Raw genomic sequence first — 25,465 nt, 5'->3', positions numbered from 1 at the left:
GTTAAGAGACAAGTTGTGGAGATCAATGAAATCCTGCTGCACCTGCAAAACATGAAAGGGTTCCACATTCTGCTAGGTCAAACTTTCAGCATGTAAAGCAGGTGGGGCAGAATGAAGGGAGCAAGTTATTTGCTGGCATTTATTCTGTGACAGTACAATGAAAGGGATGACATCACCACTGTTGTAGCTCACAGCCCCGCACTTTCATCTCGCGGCTGGTGCGCCGAGGACAGTTCCGATGGGGACAAAAGCGTAGCATTCCGACCGTGAGGCCAGCAGGAAAGCCATAGTCACACGTAATTACGGTCAAAGCCATCAAGCCTTTCTGTCTACAGCTAGCAGCCAAGTGAGGTCATCATGGAGTCATTTGACTTTTTTACCGACAAACTGACTCATAATCATTTGATACTTCATGCTGTCAGAATGTTATTTTTTAAAATCAAGAATAGAAAGATTTTTCTAACTAGTTAGTCAGATAGTTGGAAACCCCCCTCAGGTAATATGATTCAGAAAGCAGTGCCCAAAAAAATTAAATGAAAGAAATTATAGAAATTTCAAATGTATTATTTAATAGTAGTAGTAGTAGTAGCAGTAACTAAAATTATTATATTAATGACAAATCCTAATTCCCAATTCAAATGGATTTAACATTATCGCCATCAATGGCAGTAGTGATGTCCCAATCGCCGCCCAATTCGGCTATTTTTGGAGAGTCGGACCGTATCAGATTTGGTTAAAAGATGAGCGCCAATCCTGTAGTCGCATGTCTTCAGTACCATTTGTGTTTTTTGGCTGCTAGAAATCAAACCACTATGCAAATATGTCGGCTGAGTGAGACTACTGCTCTTAAGAAAAGAATGATAGTACTATTTGTAAGAACATTTCTTGGAGATTTACCAGGGGGGGCTCAAAAATTGCTTGTCATTTAGTGGTTACATGATTTTTGGCATTATAGTTACTGGTCTAAAAAATATAGGTAGCGTATCCATATAGGTAAAACATATCTTGAAAAAAATTCTGATTGGAAGTAAAAAGATGAATACAAATAAATATACATCTGTATCTAAATTGCAGTGAATCAAGTGTAAACTTGGTCAAGAATTTGATTCAATGTAATGTAATCCTGTAGTGATATGTGTATCCAAATGGTGAAATTCAGCATCACAATCCTATCTTGTACTGTGAGGAGACGATATTATTGTGACACACGTTCAAGCAGAGTTAAAACCAAATATTCACATCTGCTAGTATCACGCAACAGGATGGCCAAGATGTTAACACTGACATGTAACCTTGTAAAAAAAGTTTAGCATTACCCAAACGCATAGATAAAACAGCTTGAGGGGAGCGGGCGAGTTGAGGGGACTTATCGGTGGGAAGCTCGTGGGCGTTGGCAAAGTGTATGGTAACTTTGACACATCGAAGCTACGTCATTTACTTTTGGCCTCTTTAAATAAAATATTTTTTACACATAAAATCGTTTTGCGTATCAAATTGTGGTTGAGGAATCGCAATGCGAATCTAATCTTGAATTTTTGGATCATTACAGTCCTAATGTGCAAGGATCAAATACATTTTCCATGCCTCAAGACAATTTAGACCAAGGGTGTCAGACTCGGGTTGGTTCGCGAGCCGCTTTAACGTCAACTCGATTTCATGTGGGCAGGACCATTTTAGATATAATATTTAGATTTTATTTTTATAAATGGATTAAAAGAACTGGATTAAAAGCCCTGAATATTCAGTTTATTATAGATTTAAAACAAGATTTATTTTAGCTTTTTTTTTAAATATATTTTTAGATTTTACAAAAGGATTTTTGAACTAAAAACACAGAAAAAATGGATTAAATAATTACAATTATTGATTTAAAAGGGGAAAATCAGGAAATTTAATATACATCTATACTCTTCATTTTAATTTGATCCTAAAACAGAAAGTCAGCACTCATGATTTACTTTCCCGGGCCACACAAAATGATGCAGCGGGCCAGATTTGGCCCCCGGGCCGCCACTTTGATACATGTGATTTAGACAGTCAAATGAACTTGGAAGTTCAATCTTTGGGAATGAGGCAAAACCAGAGTACATTAAGAAAATCCACATAAACACAGCACAGTCCACACAAAAAGGCCAGAGCAGCGTATCTAACCCAGAATATCACTTTAAACCAGATGTGTTAACCACTGCATCACATGTTGCTGGCAAAATTCTGGTAAAATGTTAAATTCCAAAGAAATTTGAGATCAACCAGCCAGACAGAATGTATGGTGTTCAATCTACTATATTTCAAAAACAAGAACCAGGCAAGATCTTGAACAACTCTATGAAAACCACTGGGAATCTAACACCAAGGCCTGAATTTAAGTGTCTCATGGTCTCCCGACTGAGCTTAGGCAGGCATAATTACTCGGGTAACAGAAGACTTCTGCACTTAATAACCACAACGGCAATCACATCGTTCATTATAGGAAGTAAACATTTAATTTAAGCATTTTGGACTAACCACTCAGGAAAATTACATCCCACACATTCCAGAGTGGCCACTTGTAACGCGGCACAAAGCTCCTCTTGTTGTTGTCTTTTGACTTTGCTCATGCCATTTCCCCTCAAGAGACGATCAGCCTCACATCAGATCCTCATCACATCCATCTCGATGAAACCGCATATGAAACAAAACAACTGTTTCTTGTTGTGCGAGAAGTTAAAATGCAATGACTCAAAAATAGAAACACTCTCCGTCAGGAATTTAGCCCAGCAGTAGTTTCTTTTGATTTAAGTTATGAGAGTTGATGACCCTTGTCAGTCAAAATGCGGGTAACAATTCATTTTAAGTACCAACGACACCCTAATTGGTGGCCAGCCAATCGCAGGGCACAAGGAGATGGACAACCATTCATGCTTATACTCATACCTAGGGACAATTTAGAGCAGGGGTGTCAGACACGGGTTGGTTCGCGGGCCGCGTTAACGTCAACTCGATTTCATGTGGGCCGGACCATTTTAGATATAATATTTAGATATTTTTTTAAATAAATGGATTAAAAGAACTGGATTAAAATCCCTGAATATTCCGTTTTTTAATAGATCTAAAAAGATGTTTATTTTGGCTTTTTTAATATATATATATATATATATATATATATATATATATATATATATATTTACATTTTACAAAATGATTTTTGAACTAAAAACACAGAAAAAAATTATTAAAAAAATACAATTATTGATTTAAAAGGGGGGAAATCAGGAAATGTAATATACATCTATAGTCTTCATTTTAATTTGATCCTAAAACAGAAAGTTGGCACTCATGATTTACCTTCTCGGGCTGCACAAAATGATCCGGCGGGCCAGATTTGGCCCCCGGGCCGCCACTTTGACACCTGTGATTTAGAGTGTTCAACCAGCCTACCCGGCATGTTTTTAGAATGTGGGAGGAAACCAGAGTACCCAGAGAAAACCCACACAAGCCCGGGAAGAACATGCAAACTCCGAATCTGGGATTAAACCCTCAATCTCCGAACTGTGAGTCTGACGTGCTAACCACTCGGGCACCGGGCTGCTGGGAAATGTTTTATCAAACTCAAAAGTTGAAATCAGCAACAAATTGACTTCACTTGACAACAACCATGGCCTTTATTGACAAAGATGTCTTATCAGGTGTGCAGGCTGGAAACTAATCTCATTTTATTAATGATTTATCCATTTCCTGTAAAACTTTAAACATATCTCCAAAACAGAGACGCCAAAATTGACTAGCTACAATTTCTTTGGAATCCTATTGATATGAGCGGAGATTAGTCTCAACATGATTTTAGCGGCCAAGACAATGCTGGATTTTCCTAACCTTGACTGGAAAGCCTAGCAGTGTTCTGGCATATTAAAATACTGCATGCTATTTTTGCGGCAATACACAACAGCTGCTAATAATTCCACAAGAAGCCCAAACGGCAAGAAAGAAACACTGTGTGGATGAACTGTTACAATTAAAGCAGACAAAGCAGAGATTAGACTCACAAGTGAAGATGACAGTGTAATAAATCGTGCCACTGTGGCTCAAGCTAAGCCTTCAAAGAATGCCAAAAATTCCTTATCCTTGTCCAGAGCTGAACTCTAAAGTTGCCCCTTGTTTGACAGTCGCAGGGACTTTGAATCAAGTGGAAGAGGGGAAATTGTTGTTGGTTTTTTTTTAATGAGAGTGGGAGGGTTACATAAATTAAAGGGGAAAAAATGCCATGAGGGGGCTGAACAGGTTGTCACAGTGGAATGGTTGGAACTAACTAAACAAAAGCTTTGTTTGCTATGTGGTGCTGCATTGCCACATCTATGCAGCTCTAAACATGTGACCTCTGTCATAGCCTATGTTTTTCATCAAGATTGGACCTTCTCACACATTCCAAGCGATTTAAGAGGAGGTGGGCACATTTGGTGAACCTAAATTAAATAAAACACAGCATGAAAACAAGTAAGCAAGCAAGCAAGCATGTCAAAAAATGTTAACAATAATGTTCGTGCACAGGTATTAGACCTAAGGACTGGAGTCTAAATCTATCTAATGTATATAATGCCGGTTCCTTTAAAAAAAACTGATTTATTTTACATTAAAATGTAATTTCCCAATACAATTTAAGATAGAGGTGAAGTCTATACGTTAATCAAGTACTAGTTTGATCAGATTTCACAATTAAGTTAACATTGTCCATAACTTTGGGTGTTCAACCCCTCAAATTGAATATTCCTCTAACTCGAATTCTGTTATCCTTTATGAAATCAGTACCTAACTTTATAATTTTCTTCACTTTAAATTACAACAATTTTCCTGTCTTAATCCCTTCTCTAATTTTTTCTGACCATTAGAACTTTATTTCATCCCATATACTGGAAATTCCCTAGGTTGCAGTAGCAAGACAGTAGCAAGCACAGACACAGAAGACATTGTAGACCTAGGTTAAAAAAAAGATTTCATTCATTCATTTTCTGTACCACAGTATGGCCTCATAGTGGGGGACCTGGGTTCAAATCCAGGTCGGTTCACCTGTGTGGAGTTTGCATGTTCTCCCCAGGCCTGAGATGGGAGATTTTCTGTACCGCTTATCCAGCGTACCCAGAGAAAACCCACACAAGCCCGGGGAGAACATGCAAGCTCCAGTGTGGCCGACACACTATCCACTCAGCCGCCGGGCCACTCCCTTCTCACCATTAGTCACAGAAATTGTAGACTAACTAATCGGCTTGTAAATCATTTTAATGACATTAGTCTACAAATTCAAACTGTTGTTAAAAACATCAAAGATTGTCGTGTAGTTATTCAATTCAAATGACACTTTTGTAAACTCAAATTATACATTTTCTTCAACTCGAGTGACACTTTTTCTTAAATTTCCCTTTTTAAAATGCCCCTTAACTCATCGACAATGATGGATGTCCAATTCATTTAAATTGAGGAGGGAGGACTGACTGTGGATGCTCATATGTTAGTGCCACAGACAATGAAATAATGGGGATCCTCGCTGCCAACCCTCCACTTCAAAATGAATTGGACGTCGATCGCCGCCAATGGCAGCCAATGACTTAACCCTGCGAGATCCATCATGAGATGACTATGCATTTAAAATTTCCCGAACAGAACATCCCTCTAAAAGAAATCCTAAGTGAGATGACTACTGTGTGGGAAAATACAGATGTTAGTTCAAGTAGCATGGAAACTAACATGTATAATCAATTTACAGCCGTGAAACGTTCACGGTACCACCTGTGAATGAGATCCGGGAGCACTCGTGGGTACAATGCGGATTTTTGACAGCAACAGTGACTGTCAAATAGACATCGGGGGGCTCTTTTCCCTGGTGAACCCCTTTGGAGTTAAAAAAATGATAATAATAAACAAATAACATTTCTAAAATGGGGAAAAACACGGGTAGGGTCCCCACACTGACTCATCGTTGCACCTTATTTCGTTCAAGTAGTCGGCGTTGGTAAATGTCTACGTGAGTGTGGCCACAAAAATGCACCAATTTCCCCCCACTCACCTTCTTTGCTTGACGTCTCCGAAGGGATTTTGTCTCTCCTTCTTTCGGGTGAAAAGCCAATAACGAAGCCTTTCCTTTTGTTCAATTCGGCTCCCACAAGTCCTTGACATTAAAAAAAAGCCACACGCAACCTCTCACGCCCTCCTCTTGCCACGATCTTTTTTTTTAACCTTCGAACGTGGCGCGTCAACACGGCTTTTTTCCCCTCAAGTCCAGGCGAAGCGCAACTTGGAAGTTTGGCAGAAAAAAGTTGAGGCTTTGCCTTGCTGCGCTATGCAGCTGCTGCTAGAAGGATGAGCTCATTCGTTGTGCCTCTCTCTTGCCTATCGTCTGCCTGCCGCCCAAGTCTCGCGAGAAGGGGCGCAAAGCGAAACGTTCCCGTGGCAACAGGGGCTCACCTGTGGTGTGTACGTGGGGGAGTAAAGGTATAAAAGAACCGAAGATCACTCACTCTGACATTCAAAAGACAACTAGACAACGCTTATTAAGATAGTAATTCAGAAGTATATTCTAAGTTTTAAAAAAGTACAAATATAGTATTTGGGGGAGGTCAGTTATACATATAGATCTATATTAGCGGAATCACCTAAAGTTGAACTTCATCTGCAGACCCTACAAATGAAACACACAGTTAAATTGTGTATTGCCATATTTTCTTGCATATAAGCCGCATATTTGTAACCCAAAAAATCCTGAATCAAGGGTACGGCTTATATTTACTATTTGTTGGTCATTTTCTGTTTTGCCGTAAGAAAACAACCATTACTGGATGAACTAATTCCTTATGATATTGACCCTTATAGTGTGCTTTTGATTCATACAGTATCTCAACAAATACCACCTGCGATGATTTTTCCCTTCCAAGTAACTCCCTCTTAAAACCATGAATATGGAGGTGAAAATTGTGAATTATACGCAGGCTTGTGTGGGGTTTCTCCTGGTACTCCAGTTTCCTCCCACATACCAAAAACATGCAGGGTAGGTTGGTTGAACACTAGTCCAAACTCTAGTGTGAGCAAGAATGGTTGTCCCTTTACTTGTGCCCTGCGATTGGCTGACCACCAATTCAGGGTGTCCCCAGCTTGGTGCCCATAGTTAGCTGGGATAGGCTCCAGCACCCCCTGCGACCCTTGTGAGGAAACCAAAGTACATAGAAAAAACCCACACAAGCTGGGGAGGTTTCTTCCTTTTTAGTGTTGCAGAAATGTGTGCGATGAATACAAATTTATAGGTGTCCAGTTGTTGTTTACGCTGTCTATTCAAGTATATAGCATCCCCTGCTGGACAGAGGTAGAAACAAGTGGCAGATTATTGCATTACAAGAGAATAAAATCTAGAATTCTGCGTCGAAATGTCATTTTTTAGAAGAGTAAGGTAGTAATATAATACAAGATTGTTTCTCTATAGGGAGGGTTCTTGACGAAACTGACTTGTGAGTTTGAAGGGAAAAAAATGACAAAAGTGGGCCTGCAAGAAAAAAAATCTCAATGCAAGTTAATTTATTAATTATTATTTTATTCTGTTAGTCCATTTATTATGTCCCGCTTATCCGAGGTCGGGTTTTGACTAGGAGGGTTTCTCATTCATCCGATTTTATTACCTTGAGATTTTCACCAAACATTTCTTGAAATTATTACTTTTATACTGGAGAATATAACTCATAAAACTAGCATTGAAAATATGCTCTTTAATTGACAAAAAAACACCAACACATCATTTAAGAACTTATAAGGCTTCAGTTGATATCATTATTACATTTCATAATATCATCCTCATGAAATAAGACTCAAACGTGTGGTGTTTAAAAGCCATGCTATTTTTTTTGTTAATTTTTGGTTAATTTTAGCAATCTTTGAATATCTGGCTCAATGTCAATGGTTGGGAACTTTCTGCTGTATCTTTTAAATGGCTCACCCTCAGGTGCTATAAGGAATTTCTCAAAGTTCCATGATACATCTGTCCTACTGACAGGACTCCAAATGAGGAATTTGGGATCCAGCATGAGGTGGTTGGGGTCGTCACCTGGGAAGGGGAGTTTCTCTTTGAGATAGGCAAATACGGGGTGTGTATTTCCCCCATTGACGTCACACTTCTGGAAGATGGTGAAGTTGGGCTGAAATCCTCCACCTGGACGGACGTGCTTCAGGGAATTTAGGATCTCATCATTGCTAGAATTCTCCTGGAAGCACACAAGTATGTCTTTGGGTTAAGGATACCGATTAAACCAAAATTCAAAGCGTGTTTCTTGTCCTATCTGCTGCATATGTCCCTCTTTGAGCCATGTTCTGATCCAAACCCATTAGAGCAAGGGTGTCAAACATGGGTTGGTTCGCGGGCCAAATTAACGTCAATGCCATTTCATGTGGGCCAGACCATTTTAGATATAATATTTAGATTTTTTATATATAAATGGATTAAAAGAACTGGATTAAAAGCCTTAAATATTCATTTATTTAAATAGATTTGAGGGTTTTTTTTTCGTAGTAAGAGAAAATCATTTATTTAATAATTGGTTAATAAAAAGGAAACCATTTTTATCATGTTCCATATTAAAGTGGAAAAAAGAAAATATTTTTATATATTTTTAGATTTTGCAAGATGATTTTTGACCTAAAAACACAGAAAAAATGGATTAAAAAATCCTAAAACAGAGTCGGCACTCATGATTTACTTTCCCGGGCCACACAAAATGATGCAGCGGGCCAGATTTGGCCCCCGGGCCGCCACTTTGACACCAGTGCATTAGAATGCTTCTCAGCAACTGAAGATCAAAATGGATGGAAGTGCTCATCCTAATGGCTGAAATTTGATTTAGTGACAAACTGTGATGGCAATAAAGAGGTCAGAAAGCACAGGAATTGTTTTTGCTGCTCAACTAACCTGATATCCAAACTGGTTACAAGGGAAGGCCAGGACCACCAGTCGATGCGGATACTTGCTCTGGAGCTGTTTGAGCTGACTGAAGTCCTGGCTGGTGGTGCCTCAGAGCGAGGCTACATTCTCTATAAGCACCACCCGCCCGCGGTACACGTTGAAGTCCACCGAGTCGCCATCTAGGGTCGTGGCCCTCAGGTCGTAGAAGGTTTTGGCGATGAACGCCATTCTCAGCAGCATACGTTTGCACTGCTGCGATGTAAGTGTGCCGAATAGGACTGGTGGTCACCTGACTCAAGTTAGGAGATGGGGTCAAATGACTCTTTCGTTTTTCACTGCACATGATGACAAAGGAAACTCCCAGTGAAACCTGAACTCCACTGTTTGACAGCAACACCATGTACATTACTTTATAACCATTTATTTGATTCGTCAGTATTTTTCAGGACTTTTCAAAATATAAACATTCAGTTAAAATAACATCCATGGCAAAGGCCCTATAGATTTTGAACATAGTCATTAATTTAATGGAAACTTATTGGATAATTAACTGCCAACTTCCTTTAGCGTCCTCTTGTGGTGTCATGGTGACAAGAGCTTTTGTTGCAACAATGCAGAGTTTTGACTAGTCAGGCAGGAGTTGTTAAAACAAAAAAAAGAGAATTAATTTCTGTTGCACCTTAGGGGTGTATTTATACTTTTTGCAGTTCTCTCTACCATGGTCAAAAAAGAGAATAAACATAAATAGCAGACTTACACTAAGCACATTTGAAAACGAGTCAAGCCTCAAGTTTCAAATTTAAATAATTCACGGTCATCTCACTTGACACCCCATTATAAAATAACAGACTATAAATAAGATTAGCAAGCAACAGCATTAGAAGTGCTCAAAGTCGATATGGCTTATTACAGAGTTGGTGGTAAAATGCACTTACCTACCCCCCCAAAAAAATGAGTGAATGTATTTGAAAGTAAGACGCTGCTGTTTCAAACGATTCTGGAACAGGCACAGTCTCTCCGAATGTTGGCCAATTTATCTTCACCGTTTTCATCCAGGCCGGCTTTGTTTAAATAGTCATCCAGAGATCCCAGAAGGTTGTCCACATCTCTCTTATGAGCCTGAAGCACCAGTTCTGTCATTCGGGCGAAGGACTGAAAGAATATGAAACACAAAAAATACAGAAGACATTTATTTTTGGGTGAGAAAGACTGGAGGGCGTTGTTGATGATGATGATGATGATGACGACGTACTACCTTGTCAATGTTGTGGCTCGTAGACGCGCTGGTCTCAAAAAAATCCATACCGTACCTTTCTGCCAGCTGCAACATAAAGTTTAAAGCTTTACATAGTGCTTATGTCGGAAGCAATAATCTTATGAAATGAAAAGTTCAATACAATGCATTTTCATTTTCACCCTGACCCCAGAATCCAAATCTAGCAATTAAATCAGGGCCGCAATTATTCATGACCTAGGTAGATTTGGAGATAAAATTCATCATTAACTCATGATCATGTTTCTATACTATTAACGGCAAGACATTATCGCCGCCCAACTCGCTAGCGAGTTGATTTATGAAATACATTAAAGCCTTTAGAGGAATTTAAAGGATGTTTATGTGATTTTTCTTAGTTTAGGTGCTATAAGTGGTAATATGCCATAGTTATACATGGTTGGTCAATGCAAGAATTGATCATTTTAAAATTAAGCCTGGTGGGTCTATCACCGTCAATGGGAGTCAATGATTTAAAATTAATAATAATAATATTTTATAAATTACGAGCATACAGAAAAAAAGAAAATTGACATAGGCAGACAAAATAGACTGAAATCAGGCAATCAAACTTTGATAAAAGTGCAAGAAATTGACTCTGCATTATAATGGTTAGGCAGAAAAAATTTAAATCCTGATTAAAATACAATTTTAAATACTATTACCTTATGTTCAAAGCCATTCTACTGCTTAAAGGGATAGACAACACCTAGTAGTATAACTGATCATGTGAAAGATGGTTAAGTATGCAAATCAAAATTACTAGTTAGACCTCTGATAAAGGAGAAAATAGTATTTAGCAAAAGAATGTTATATGATGGTGTTATCTCTCCCCTTAATTAAAATCATCCAATCAGGAAAAAAAAGCCATTGTAAGAATGTTCAGGCAAACCTTGCTCCCTTCTTCACTCGCCACTCGCCTCCTCGTCTCTTCGTCAGCTTTGTTCCCGACCAAAATCCTCTGCACCTTTTCTGGCGCGTACTGTCAAACAAAAACAAAGTTCATAAAGCGAGGAGTCAATGGAATTTTTGCAATAACATTTACAATGAAAAATACCTCTTCTACGTCAGTTGCCCACTTGACAATGTGCTGAAAGGAGGACTCACATGTGATGTCATAAACAAAGACGATACCCTGGAGGAAATTCAAATAAAGCATAAAATGCATACCTCAATATACTTTTGTACACATGACATTCAAAAATATGTTTTTTTTTTGTGTGTGGATGTGCATAAACCACAATTTCTGCTCATTGTCAAGCTTTCTCATAAGCTTCGGCAGAGGAGATAATATTAATAATTTATATCTCAGTTTGTAAAAGTCACCTGTGCACGCCTGTAGTACTGTTTGGTTATGGTTTGATAGCGCTCCTGACCAGCTGTATCCCTGAAAACAACCACAAAGACTGACACCAGATGTGCAAACAAAACAAAAGAGCAAAATAATAAATAAATAAAAACTCACCATATTTGGACTCGCACCTTGATTCCATCTATTTCTAGTGTTTTCATTTTAAAATCCACACCTAGAAAAAAATGAGTTCACACAGACGAAAGGAAACAGATGATGTAATGGTGCTCACACTGTGGCTAAGAGAAAGAAAAAAAAAACTGCTTTCATGTTTACCCGCGTACCCGCAATCAATTTATGGGCACTCTTGAGAGAGACCATTATGAGACCATTAATAATGCAAGACGTCTAATTCATTTTTACTTGGAGAGACGGGAAGCGATCATGGCTAGAACAGACGAGTTATGAATGGTTGAGGGTTTATTAAATCCGTGTTTGTGCATGTGAAAACTGGATTCTATCAAGGAAGTCTTAAAAGCGATTTTAGGGGGATTAAGCAGTTAATATTTGAGAAATAAAACAAAATCCCTGATGTGATTACTATTAATCAGCTTCAAAAGTTCACTCTCTGGAGTCATGGGAGCAGCAGTTGCATGTAAATCTCTCTTTGGAAAAAAAAATATAACAACAGATCTGTCACTCCTTAAAACAAGCAGCAAATTTGACTAATAATATTCAGATCGCTGCCATATTTAGTTAATCCTGATGACACTTTCCATCTTCGTTTGCCTCGAAATCTACATGACAGCTTGAAAAGGCCCATCCCTTATCACAAACAAGCATGTGCTTCAGTGAATGATTTTCCTTAAAATTGTCTGCATTTACCCTGAAAGGCAGAATTTTAGGGATCTGAAATTACAGATTGGAAAAGCATTCACCTCTACAATGCTACATAAAACCTTACAATCAAAAAATAGCTAAATATTAGGCTTTTATGGTGAGAACAAAGCAGTTACAATTGTATTACCTAATTGACGTCATTACACTTGTCAGAATCTTAATTATTTTCCTTGATGTTACACTTGTCATAATTTTTATTCATTTCCTTGATGTTACACTTGTCAGAATTTCTATTCATTTCCTTGATGATGTTACACTTGCCTAAAACGACAAGTTTCAAGGTGTTTAGATGGTGACGTCCTATTATGTACTGTCAGATTTGCCCGAGATGTTTATCAAAAAAGTTTCTCAGAAACTTTGCAGCATCTACAAGACGACATCAAGACACTTAAAGATTGCAATGTACTGAATATTCCAATCATAAAACCCAGTAAAAATGATCTTGCTGTGAAAGACATTTGTTCAAAATATTCAAGTATGCAAACTGCAATTTTCTGAGAACTCTGGTAAAAGTATAAAAAGATGTTTAAACACATAAATGATACCGCTTATGAGCACATCACATATACATACCCAAACAGAAGAACACTGACATACTCAAACACTGAGGTGCAAGGAATAATGGGTATTACTGACGTCACGAGAAAGCGCATTTTCATTTTTTCACATTTCGATGGGACGTTCATTGTAAAAAAGATTTCTGCGACACTTTAAGTTGTCAGCCCATGGCAAATGTTTAGAAAATTTCTAAAGTGGCACTCCACACAGAAAATAATCTAACATACCTGTCAACCTCTGCCGATAACTGCCCTTATAAATGATTATGATTCCCCTACTCGTACGGTGTTTGTAAGGTTTTTTGGGGGTTTGTAAGGGGAATCATAATCATTTATAAGGGCAGTTATCGGCAGAGGTTGACAGGTATGTAAACACAACCCAACACACACCCACACAAACACCCCGGGCGATCATGACCAAACCTGCCGGGCCAACAAGTAGAGCTACTTTTTCCTCACTCCACTAAAGTAAACACGGCTTCATGCGGAAAATACTTACATTAATAATGATATTGTGAGTTTATTAAGTAATGACATCAACAAGTGTCAGAACAGCAATCTCTCAAATATGTAAAAAGGAAGGAAAAGCGTGGAAAAAAAATCATTTGGCGTCTTTTAATTCTTACCAATAGTGGAAATATGTCCAGTATCAAACTCTTTATCCGTGAAGCGACGCAGCATACACGTCTTGCCGACCCCTGAGTCCCCCAGGAGGAGAATCCGGAATAAAATATCGTACTGTTTTGCCATAACTAACTGTTAAAATTTTAATTGACAAGAAATGACCCTTCCATGTTTGGAATTCACCTGACGTCTTCACTAATTACGCTGCTGACACTTGACACATTCAGGTCCCCGCGGAAATTCTGCTTCTTCATCAAGTACCGGTAACCGACGACATCATATATATAAAAAGCGAGATGTCTAAATGCGGTGTCGGCGGTGAGAGTGTATGTACTGGCTGGCGGCCGACTCTTGATAGAAAACTTCAATGGCAAGAAATGCTAAAATAATTAAAAGATTAATTAAAATAATTTTAACGCGCTGAATTCTTGACGAAATTGGAAACAATTTGGTCCTTAAAAGCCGAATTAACTTGGCTATAATTTAGGTTTAAAGAAATAAGTTTCAAGTGTATACAAATAATTGACATCTATCTGTGATGTTTCTGAAAAACTATCACAATTGAAATATATTGCTACAGTGTACTATTTCAAAGTATACAAGCTCAGTTGACTGAGTTATATACACACAAACAGTGAACGGGCCTGACCCAAGATGGCCGAGAATGAACGCTCCTCGTTTCTATTGGCTCACAGATCGCATTAAATATCTAGGTATTTTTTAAATGTTTAAAATTTCAATCGCAACAGTGACGTTTAATTGGGGTATTGAAATGTAATGCTTTTTGGCTTTCAAATGAAACCAATCATACCCTTTCTTTCATAATTATATCCCTATTTGATCATTTTCCATACATTTCTGAGGGTCAATTAAATGTAAACCACACAAAGAAAAATACAGTGAGCCAGAATTACATCCGATAAGGATAAGTTTTATTCAAGGTATGTCTTAACTTGCAAGACACCCATTGGCAGTATGTACAACATACCTGTAATTTCCATGGAATGGAACAAACAAATATTGATTACATACACACTTGTTTACCTCTGAGAAAAAGGGAAAATAGAGAAACGTTCCCAGCACAAGCAAAATATTTTCAGGGAAATATTTTTTTTTTCTTTGCAGAAGTGAAACTATTTAGGCAAGGGATATATTCTACACATCGAACCAAGAGTTTGTTCTAAAAAATAGTTTAACTGCATTGTGTAACATTCAGCATCGATTAGGTGATTTATGTTGTCTGATAGTAACAAAAATATTCGGGAAATAAAGAGCAGAACCCATGATGGGGTAAAGCCATTAAAACGATAGAATGTGTTTATCCTCTTCAAGCTAAACATAAATGACATCAATTGTGGAAGGTCACTATATAAATAAGAGTTGTTTGTTTTTAAGAATTCACAAAACACTTTCAAAACACAAAATTTCAGGCATCTACACCGAATAAGTAGATTTTGCATAACATCACATTCTTCTGGAAAAAAAGTAAATTTAGAAAGGTAAACTATTCCCAATGAAATTTTGTGTGAATGCAACTCCTCCCAACAATTGCAGAGGATGTGTGACCTAACGCCTCATACCTAATCATCTCCACATTCCTTAATTAAGGTCAGTGTGAGGTTTGAAAAGCGTCATGTCCTTCAAAACTGCAGAGCTGCCTCACTTTGGGAGGAGTAGAGTGGTGGGGGGTGGGAGTTTCACGCCGGGACATGAGAGAAAAAAAATGAGGGGATTCTTAGGAAAGTAGAAGCATTTTATACACAATACATAGTAGCACCTCTCTCACGCAGTCTCCACCTTGCCCCCAGACTGACTGAAGTAAAAGAAGGCCGGGCTGAGTGCACACAGCTAAGGGTAGTTTCAGGCTGGTGGGCAACAGAAAATGAAAACAACAAAGAGAAGAGGGGGGGAAAAGTCAGTGGGAGAGTCTAGCTGGGCTCTACGCGCACCCGCTTTCTGGTCGGTGGCTCCTCGGGCTCAGATTCGGAACTGGAGTCGGAGCCACCGTCAAAGGCCGACACGGCGCTTCCTTTGCGGTTCGTGTACAGGCTGCTGTCAGAGGAGTAGTTGTTCTGCAGCTGATTGTTGCCTTTGGCCTTCTCCAGCGCACGCACTGGAATCAAAAGGCTTGCTAAATGAGGAGTAGCACAACCCACACAGCAGAAGGAATTACGAGTGTATGAGCACAACAGTGGAACCTCCAAAATACTCTGATTATAGCCCATGTTCTCTCCGTGACAAATTTAAGGACATTTTACATTAAATCTTTCAATACCGGAGATGAGGCATGAAATACATTATCATTGAAAAGTACAAAAAAAGGAGTTTGTGTGTCTTTAAGGTATTTTTTTATAGGTAGTGTTGTGCGAGACTCTGAAACTGTTGTCAAGTTAGGGAAATGATGTTAATGAGGTAAAATTACTAGTAGATGGCAGCAATTGAGCGTGGTCATTTCCAGACGAGCCCTATTTATGACTACACATGAAATATCAAGAGAAAATGGCGATAGTCGCCCATTATAGGCCACATTTGGAGAATTCTAAGAGTATAGGTTGTGCAAAGTGCATGTCACGTGTGATGTGGGTGTTGCAAGATCAGTTGAAACCCTCTAAAATGAAAAACAATACCTAGATCATGCCTATTGCAGTGGGAAGATGCTCATTTAAAATTGGAAAAAACACAAAATGTCATTCTACTATCTAATAGTGGGAAAAAAAATATTTCCAGAAATTCATGAAGTGACACGGAGGCAGACATTTGATTTTTAGCCAATTAAATCTAAGAATTTGCAATTTATCAAACTTCCTTGTGATGTCAATAAGACATATCAAATATGTCTGTGCTGGAGTCTATTAGTGTGTGGATATAATTAACATAACAAAATGGCCATAACCTCATTCTTGGTGTTTAAACATTATGCGCTCCATTTTTCCCTAGAGAAAAATAATATTTGGACTTAAGATTCCTGGAGGCTCCACTGTATTTTTATCTGGCTCAATTGTGAAGATTTTACACACCCTGCTGCTCCAAGACTGCATTCTGTTTCTTTAAATCATCGATGTCTTGCTGGTGGCTGTGATTTTTTCTTCTCATGTACTGAATGTACTCAGTGGCTTTGTCAAGAATCTGTGCTCGAGAAGCCTGTTTAACAGAGCTCTGTCAGCAGACAATTTCAGAGAGACATAAAGCAATGATGCAGTGAAAACAGTATTAATAACAATCACAGTGTGCATTCATCTAACTGTCAAGTCTAAATGCTCAAATCACACATGTCATCAAGATTATTTCATTTAATAATGTCTCCTAAGTGGTCTCTACAAATATGAGAGAAAATAGGATTTCTTTCCAATTGCATGAACACAACCTGAATTTGTATGCATCAGAAACTAAATGACCTTATTGTCCATATGTTTTTGTACTAAAATGTATTATTAGTATGAGGTAAATCCTCTGCTTGGATTAAATGTCCATTGTGTACATTAATGTACAGTCGTACCTCTATTTACAAAATTAATCGGTTCCAGAACTTTTTTGTAAGATGAAAATTTCGTAATTAGAGCAGTACTTTATTTGAAAATACTGTAATTCGTTCCACGGTCCCCACAAAACTACCAACTACATAAACCTTTAAAATTCATCAGTGTCCCAATTTTATAGGAAAAGTGTGAAGACACACAAAAATTAGAACATGATCAAAAACTTACTTCATAAGCCATTAAAATAAATAAACATGCTAAATCTATTCGTGTTGAAGTGCATGTGCATGTCAGGAAGCTAACATTATGCAAGCATAAGTTTAAGCAGACAACGGCGGTCAAGGAAATATGGAGGGTTGTTGGGAGGCAGCCAATGAGAGCCCAGTAAAGTGTAGGGAAATTGTCAAGCACGGAGCAGTGCATCCGGGAAAATTTCAAAATAAAATAATGGATATAGGAAATGTATTGACGTTTTCGTAGCTTGGATCTTTTTTCGTTTGCATCTCAAAAGGTTTCGTAACCTGAAAATTTCGTACCTAGAGCAATTCGTAAGTAGAGGTATGACTGTATTGTTTGTGGGGATTTGGAAGTGTTCCATTTGTGTGTAATAACAAACTTATCTATTGACTTTGGCATGCATCTGGGCTTTGCACTCTTCCTGTTATTGTCCGCTTGTGCATATGTTTATATGGCATTAAATGACTGCATGAATATTTAAGATACGTACATTTTGGCTCACCTTTTCTCCTTGCAGTGCAGGCACAGAGTCTCGTAAACCGTGAAAGCTATCTTTAATATGGTCCCTGCGTTTGCGCTCCAGCGCATTGTGATGTGCTCGTTTGTCTGCCTGCAATGGCAAAAGGGAAAACCAGAAGTCATCTTGCGTGTGAAACTTTCAACACATTCCTCGCGTTGGTGTGTAAACCGAATTTGCATGGCATCACCTGGGAAAAACCAGCAGTGCAAGTTCAGTGAAAAAGTAATCTTTGGTAGTGGTTGAAAAAAAATACTGAGAGTGAACACACGAAAACATGCAAACTACACTTCACTTATGGCCTGTCATGAGTTTTGTTGTTTTTCAGTTCAGGGTATCAAAAACGTGCAAGATTATCTGATCAGTATACCCATAATGAATTTAATACTTAAACCAATTTGCCCAAATGATCCCAACTAATCGTGTTTTTAATCCATTGAGAAAATATAGAGGAAAGAAATTGGCTGAAAGCAACAGAGGGGCAACTGATTTGCAAATGTGAACTCATTATGAACCACATTATACAACTGAGCTATTAAATTGTGTTGTAAGGTAATGATTCCCCACCTACTGTGCCCCATCACATTTATTGTTGAGAGAGATCATCAGGTGTGCTGGTGGGAATTTTTCAATTTTACTTAAATGGCCTAAAAATGATTTACAATCGCCATGTGAATACTTCTTTTAATTTTGCCACCCAATGAAATTCCCTGTGTTCTACTTACCAGACTCAGCTGTCACATTAAGTTCATTTGAGAGTTTTTGAGACAAGATCATCTTGATTTCAGTATACATAGATTAAACTGTCTGAAAGGTACCCAGAGTTTTGTCACAAAGATCCATTTAAAATTTCAACTAGAAAAAAAAAAACTAAACATGCTACACGGCTCGTAACGCTGCAAACTAACATTAATAATAATTGAATTACTTTGGAGCTGCAGATTAGAGGATGAATACATTTTTATTGAACGGACCCGTACATGCTATCTCTATAATTTTAGCCTCTTTCCTTTATTCTTGTGGCAAAAATGATCAACTGATTCTATATGCACTTTATGAGACTGCAAAACGATGTTATATCAAGAAGCATAACATGTCACATGACTATGTCACTGTTCAATGTGACAAACATTCTTATCTACAGCTTTGGTGAAAATTGAGAAGAATTCTCATGTACCAGCCCTAGTTTAAATATAAAACCCTTTTTAGTTAAAGATGCTGACATCACTAAGATTGAAGAAGGAAAGATGGAGTCCTGAATCCTGTTGATTTGACACTTTGATGCAATGGCGAGATGGTTATCTAGTACATCTACAAAAAGATTCTGCAGCATTCTCTTTTTTTGGTGGATGAGGTATAAGATTTGCCAAGACCAAGCCACATATATCTAGATCTGAACCTATTTAAATGTGTTTAACTCTTTTTTCCCCTAAAGAATTCTTCCTGGAGTGCATTAAGTTATGGTATAATAGGTTCGTATTGCATCTTAAACTCCAGTGGGGATTGGCTACCAGCAAAGGAGGAAACATGTATTTCAGATATGAATATCTTGAGACACCACTTTTAAGACTCAGCATGTATTCTTTTTGAAACATGATCTCCAAAGCAAAATATAAGTTTGGCTCTACGATCATTGAAAAACACTGCTTAAAAAGGTGTGTACATTACGTCAAAGAATGAAGGCTTGACAGGCCTGCAAGCATTGTGTGGCATTATGAATAGCGGCTTAAACAAGTGGGGGAAGGGGAATCTACAGAGATATAACCACCAGATCGAAGATGTGGCCCCATTTCACATGCATATACATTAAAACATTGTAACGTGGTAATTAAAAACGGATGTATGTCAATGAGCTTGTACGAAATACTACTGCTGCGATTTACATGCTAAAGATAGAGCAGGATAAAAACACAGATGCGGTTTGAGGATGACGACAATGTTTTCTAGAGACAAATTAACGCCACAGACTACTAATCGGAAATGTATTAGTCTACGATCAGGAACAATATTCAATAATAATTCGACGATAGATGCAGCACGCCATGTCTGTTTTTAAGCCCCTGCAGCGCTAGGTTAGCAATGTGGGTCACTGCATATACTGTATATTGTTATTCCGAATTCTTATTAAACAAAGCAGTGTTGCTATTATTGCTGTTTTTTCCAATATTATTTACATCCTCATCGGTTGGTGTAAAGTAATAACTACATTGACAAATAAAAATAAAAAGTTTACCCCTTGAAACAACCTGACCTTGCTCTCGGATGATTTAGTTGCCGTGTATCAAATGTTCATTAATGCCTAGTATGTGGAATTTTAGAGAGATTACGCTTTATTTTCCAATGTATTCAACGATATTCGCGGAATTGAACAGTGAGTTGCTGACCAAAGAACTGACTGAGAATAAAAAAAATGGATCACATTTGAAGCACCGATCCGGTGCTTCCTGTACAGCATGCTTTGGTCGGATTTTTAAAAAAAAAATAACTAGCCATACAAATTACAATTTCAATTACGCGATCGGTTTTCGAAATACGGTATCTTAGCCTTCAAGCTAATACGGCTAACTCAGATAGCTCCGAGCAAATTAAGGCGACAAAGTTGGTCTAGCTAGCTGCCTATTAAGTGGGGAAAATGAGACACATACATCGCTGTCCACTTCGATGTCATCGTTTTCGCTCATTCTTCGGTAAAGGGGGTGTGCGAAAAGAAAACAAGCAGCTGTCAAAACAAAAGCAGCAGCGAGCGGAGGCAAAATAAAAAAATCTTGTACGAAGCTCTGCTTACAGCAGAGACATGACGATAAACGGTTTCTTCACACGTGATTCGCCTACACATGGACCAGAAAACACACAATGCGCATGCGCGGGGAAAAAGAGGGCTTTCTGGGTAATGAAGTATACTCGTGCACACAATACCGATAGCCAATGGCACCCTTTCTCAGAATAAAACTTCATTACCCACAATCAATACGGGGGTAGGCTGTTCCCTCTGATGTTTCCCGTTATCTTCCCATAACAGCTTGTCAGCTGCATAGTCAGCAGCCTAAGGTTGTTTATTTATGATTAAACGTTTCCTAAATTTGCTCACTATCACATTTAGTCTTCAAGATACAACCTAACTTCAAGTAGATGGCCACCAATAAAGGAAGGAGTGTTGCCTGGTGCTCTTTGATAAACATTTATATTAATAATGGGCCGCTTGGAAGTCTTGACCCTGTGGTTTTACAAGACAATTGGGACAAATTGTGGGTTGTCTGATAGAAAAACAAGGATCTTCTTTCACCACGTAACTCGTCTCTTCTCTCTATGATTATGAGGCCAGATGGTGGCCTAGCTCCCTCTGAGTTGCCCTCCCCCACTTCCCATCTATTATGGCTCCACAGGACCCGAAATAGCTGCTTCGGCTCATTGCTTATCGCATATGGCAGCATAAGTGCATCAATGACTACACTTTACGTAGAAAAAAAAATCCTGGAACCAATCGCTTCCTGGATTTTTAATTTAGTTGCATCAAAACTGCTATGTGGCAATAACACTTAAGTGTCCCCCATCTAATTGCAATGTCGGTGAATGGTTTTTGAGCATTACAAATGACAAAGCGAAGGGACATTTAAGATTCAATCAAGCAATAGAAATTGACTGTTCGTGTGTCCATGAAACTGTTTTATTCATGTATGTGATTATAAAATGATTAAAAGCATCATTGATCACTTTGAGGGCTTTACGTTAGTTGCAGAAATGTCATGGAGAAACTTCTCTCATGATTGGCATTGTGGGGGAGTGTGTTTGGTGACGTTGACACATCTCATCTCATCTCATCTCATTTCATCTCATCTCATCTCAGTCAGAAATATCCTGGTAGTATGACAATATATGTTACCAAAATGATTATAAAATAGAAATGATAAATCATCATACATTTCTTCTATTGTTACCATCATTAATTAATAAGATGAAACACACTCTATTTACTTCTACCTTGTTGATATTTCAACAGCCACGAGAATTAGTTAAAGAAAATTTAACTTTTGAGGTAATAAACCCACTACTACACCATTGGCAAATAATTAACCACTATGAAGGACAAAAACTTAAGTATGAACAACTTTTACTCATTTTCATACAAAAAAACCTATATCATCGCATATCCCCTTCGTAATTTAAAGTGGTATTTGAAGTGGTATTAGTAAACCCCTTTGTTATATTCAATCATCTGAACATTAACTGAAAGTAGACCGTAGTCACACAACTAGGTTCCCGAACATGAGAAATAAGAAAATTGTGGTCCTTTTAGTTTTGACCTAATCTCTACCATGCTAGTAGAGATTAGGCAACCACCAGAGCTCTTTAGTCCCTCATGTGAGTCGTAACTAATGTGTTTGTTCACCAAAGCATCCCGTTCAAGAGACAAAAAGGAAGTTTACTGCCAAGTCCTACAGTATACTGTATCCGCATAGTTATGTCATATTACTAAATGGACCTCTGTTTGCACATGCACATCTTGCAACCCAGAATGAATAGTACAAGGCCTCTTCAGGGGTACTGCTAATTAATTACATTGTTTCTTTCCATGTGGCCCACAAGTATCAACAAAACTTTTTCCCGATGTCTTCGAAAAAAAGGAAATCTAATCGGAAGCCTCATACAGAGTTCCCAAATCAGTTCCCTGAAAGAGATTTGATGAAATTCTCTGGAAAGGGAAAAACCAAACCAAGCTGTGTATGGCGTAACATTTCGAAAAGAAGTTTGTGTTTTTGTCTGCAGTCTGCAGTAGCGCCACCATGTTGCCATGGAGCCACATGACATTGGAGGGGGGGAAAGGGTCCGGCCACAAAAGGGGGGGTGAAGCAGGGAAAGAGTGCAGGAATGAAAACCAGAAAGTTGGGAGCTTGGACTAGTTGGAAGGTAAGAACACTGTTTTATACTTTTAAGCGTTAGGACAATTTAAATTTCAAATTTCTTTTATATGCAAAACTGTTCAGGAAAAATGTTTACTCTTTTGTATTTATTCAATTGTAAATCTACATTGCAAATCAAATTATTAAACTGCAAAGTGTTTTTGTTTTGGGTTGAATCTGTCTTTTGCAGTGGGAAGTACAGGGAACAATCAATCACGAAAAAAAGATGGTGATGAAGCAAACTTCATTTAACAGCATGACTCAGTCATAATTGTTCCCTTGTGAATCATAATTGACTATGACTAACTTTACCATGATTATGATTCTGGTTACTAAAAATGACCATTTTATGTGACAGCATGAATCAAGAAGCCCTATTCATTTAGAAATGATTTTAGTTAAAGAAAAAAATATTTTAATGTAGTATCTGGTCATGCATGCATCAATTTGTATCAAGGAATTGCATAACTAAATAGAAAAAATCATAGTAGAGTGAGTTGAACCCTCAAAAAGAAATATTTACACATTATATTTTATCACAAATGTTACAAATATTGTTTCCCAAGAAATCCAAGTTTAAAGAATATTTTTTTAACCTTACTATTTGGGGTTTCCATGCTTTTTCTGTGTTTTTGTTGGTGTAAAATGATGTAAATGTAAAACTCCATTTTGTGTCAGTTGAAGCAAGATTCAGATGAGCGCCACAATGAACGTGATGGTCACGAAAAATGAAATGAACGTGTCTTCCAATGGGAGCATGAGCATGCTAAACATCCCCCAACCCCTTAACAACGCCATCAACATCTTCACCATCATCATCCTCTTCATCACCATGATATCCCTGGGCTGCACCATGGAGATTTCTAAAATCAAAAACCATCTGCTTAAGCCAAAGGGAGTGGCCATCGCCATGGTGACCCAGTTCGGCATCATGCCACTCACTGCATTTGCACTTGCCAAATCACTCAAGATGGATTCTGTCAAGGCCATGACTGTGCTCATATGTGGTTGCTGTCCTGGAGGAAACCTATCAAACATCTTCGCCTTGGCCCTCAAGGGGGATATGAACCTCAGGAAAGTCACAATTGAACCCACATTTCCATTCTTAGTATACACTGCAATAATTCAATTGTGAAATGAAAAATTCAACTTTTAAATGATGAGTTCCTTTTAAAATAACTTCTTCATTGTTCACCCTTGTAGTATTGTGATGACCACCTGCTCCTGCATTGCAGCCCTGGGTTTGATGCCCCTACTGCTTCTAATCTACTGCCAAGGCTTCAGCGGCTTGGAAAACGCGGTGCCTTACGTGGGCATCCTCAGCGCGCTCGCCTTCACGCTGGTGCCCTGCGGCATGGGCATTGTGCTTAATCACTACAAACCAAATTATACACCGATAGTCCTGAAAGTAAGATCAATTTTTTAACCGTTTGGTTTCTGAGAAAGCCTTGCCATAACACTGAACGTGTTAGCAATCAACATCCAATCTATTTTCGCTGCCACTAGTGCCGTTTGTAGATACATCTGCTCTATGATGAATATTTTTGTCCCCTTGTTTCCATTTTTTTGTAACATAACATTAATTAAATCATTTTTCTGAGCCTCTTTTTAGAAGCTTTGTCACATACAGCGCTCTTTGTTGACAGTCTGGCCTGAGCATCCTGATCATCTCCAGCATCATTGTGTTCTCATTGTCTGGCATGGCGGTCAAAAGCATGCTTTGGATGATACTGACTGCTGACGTTATTACCGTGGCAGCTCTGATGCCCTTCATAGGATTCATGCTTGGATACGTTATGTCAGCCATATGCAGACTAGGTCCAAGGTAAGTTACAGACTTGTGGATTTCCATTTAGCTCCAATTTACCAGGTTAGTCCCTTATTGGCCACTCATTCAACCAATTGGCTTCCACTGACGGCGCTAAACATCAAATTCATGGCAGTGAATAGTCGCTGCTGATCTTCCAAGTCCAAATGGATTGGATGTCATTGAAAGATGAGTATTAACAGCCAATCCTTCCATTAGAAGGAATTGGACATCTATCGTGTCATTTGCAGACAATGAGTTGAATACTACAACACTTTAGTCTTATTGGGGGCCATAAACAGAATGTTTTTATTAATTTTTACTTTGTTAACATTTGAATAAAGGCAGATTGGTGGAAGATGTGATGAGAGATGGGTTGTGGCTTATAGTAAGGTGCACCTAAGTATCTATACTGTATCCAGATGCAGCAGGACCGTCTCTGTGGAAACAGGGTGTCAGAACATCCAGCTGTGTGTGGCCATCTTGAAGGTGGCCTTCCCTCCAGAGGTTATTGGACCCATGTTTCTCTTCCCTCTGCTGTACTACATATTCCAGTGTGCCGAGGCTCTTCTCCTGACTGTGTGCTTCAGATGTTACCAAATGGGAAAGTTGCCAGATGAGGGTAAATGTCACAGCTGCATGTGTTTTTGTGGGGCTTGAAGTCAAGATGAGTATGCTCAGATCTTTTGCTTTCGTAATATTGTGACAATTTTATTCGACAGAAACAAGAACACACACGAATGTCAACGTCAAAGATGAGGAAGTGAAGCCACCGCAATATCTGAGAAGCTCAGATGAAAATAACCTAACGTGATTACTTCGTGGGCTTCTCTTTGGATCACACTCAGGACTGGGGAATTTGTAAAGTACTTTTTTTAGTCTTTTTCCCCCAAAATTGCCCCGACCTAAGCTTGTACATTTTTATTTTAAAATAAGGAATAAAATGAAGGAATAACCTAACTAATACATATATTGTT

At 38.4% G+C, this 25,465-nt stretch overlaps 5 protein-coding genes across 9 annotated transcripts in view; 1 reads left to right on the top strand and 4 right to left on the bottom strand.

The window, feature by feature from the left end:
* LOC144089781 (signal-induced proliferation-associated 1-like protein 1) overlaps positions 1-6,376 on the bottom strand; it is a 35,133-nt gene extending 28,757 nt beyond the window's left edge. Inside the window, exon 1 of the mRNA XM_077620930.1 lies at positions 6,035-6,376. The gene's annotated coding sequence lies outside the window, so the exon portion shown is untranslated. The remainder of the gene's footprint in view (positions 1-6,034) is intronic.
* Positions 6,377-7,859: 1,483 nt separating this feature from the next.
* gpx2 (glutathione peroxidase 2) lies at positions 7,860-9,148 on the bottom strand. The gene is made up of 2 exons (XM_077621338.1): positions 8,915-9,148; positions 7,860-8,213 (listed from the first exon to the last, which is right to left on the bottom strand). The coding sequence occupies exons 1-2, from the start codon at positions 9,146-9,148 to the stop codon at positions 7,860-7,862; spliced, it is 588 nt and encodes a 195-aa protein (XP_077477464.1).
* A 165-nt stretch (positions 9,149-9,313) lies between these two features.
* Positions 9,314-13,826, bottom strand: LOC144090040 (ras-related protein Rab-15-like). Of its 2 annotated transcripts, XM_077621337.1 has the most exons (8): positions 13,737-13,826; positions 13,556-13,627; positions 11,647-11,707; positions 11,508-11,568; positions 11,239-11,316; positions 11,074-11,163; positions 10,164-10,229; positions 9,314-10,060 (listed from the first exon to the last, which is right to left on the bottom strand). In XM_077621337.1, exons 2-8 carry the CDS (start codon positions 13,608-13,610, stop codon positions 9,896-9,898), a joined length of 576 nt encoding a protein of 191 aa, XP_077477463.1. In that variant the 5' UTR covers positions 13,611-13,627; positions 13,737-13,826; the 3' UTR covers positions 9,314-9,895. The 2 variants fall into 2 exon arrangements, with proteins under 2 accessions (XP_077477463.1, XP_077477462.1); XM_077621336.1 differs by having other exon boundaries at positions 13,556-13,821.
* Positions 13,827-14,463: 637 nt separating this feature from the next.
* LOC144090022 (protein max-like) lies at positions 14,464-20,625 on the bottom strand. 4 transcript variants are annotated; one of them, XM_077621309.1, is made up of 4 exons: positions 20,429-20,625; positions 17,757-17,876; positions 16,571-16,709; positions 14,464-15,666 (listed from the first exon to the last, which is right to left on the bottom strand). In XM_077621309.1, exons 1-4 carry the CDS (start codon positions 20,462-20,464, stop codon positions 15,482-15,484), a joined length of 480 nt encoding a protein of 159 aa, XP_077477435.1. In that variant the 5' UTR covers positions 20,465-20,625; the 3' UTR covers positions 14,464-15,481. The 4 variants fall into 4 exon arrangements, with proteins under 4 accessions (XP_077477435.1, XP_077477437.1, XP_077477436.1 ...); XM_077621311.1 differs by having other exon boundaries at positions 16,571-16,694; XM_077621310.1 differs by having other exon boundaries at positions 17,769-17,876.
* A 1,995-nt stretch (positions 20,626-22,620) lies between these two features.
* On the top strand, positions 22,621-25,411 carry LOC144089748 (hepatic sodium/bile acid cotransporter-like). The gene is made up of 6 exons (XM_077620876.1): positions 22,621-22,688; positions 22,872-23,752; positions 23,882-24,089; positions 24,328-24,506; positions 24,911-25,110; positions 25,211-25,411. Exons 2-6 carry the CDS (start codon positions 23,376-23,378, stop codon positions 25,300-25,302), a joined length of 1,056 nt encoding a protein of 351 aa, XP_077477002.1. The 5' UTR covers positions 22,621-22,688; positions 22,872-23,375; the 3' UTR covers positions 25,303-25,411.
* Positions 25,412-25,465: the final 54 nt, after the last annotated feature.

This window comes from Stigmatopora argus, chromosome 15 (assembly GCF_051989625.1).
Source record: "Stigmatopora argus isolate UIUO_Sarg chromosome 15, RoL_Sarg_1.0, whole genome shotgun sequence".
Taxonomy (NCBI): Eukaryota; Metazoa; Chordata; class Actinopteri; order Syngnathiformes; family Syngnathidae; genus Stigmatopora; species Stigmatopora argus.
Note: the sequence above shows the minus strand (reverse complement) of the source record. Positions and strands in the feature narration are given on the sequence as shown.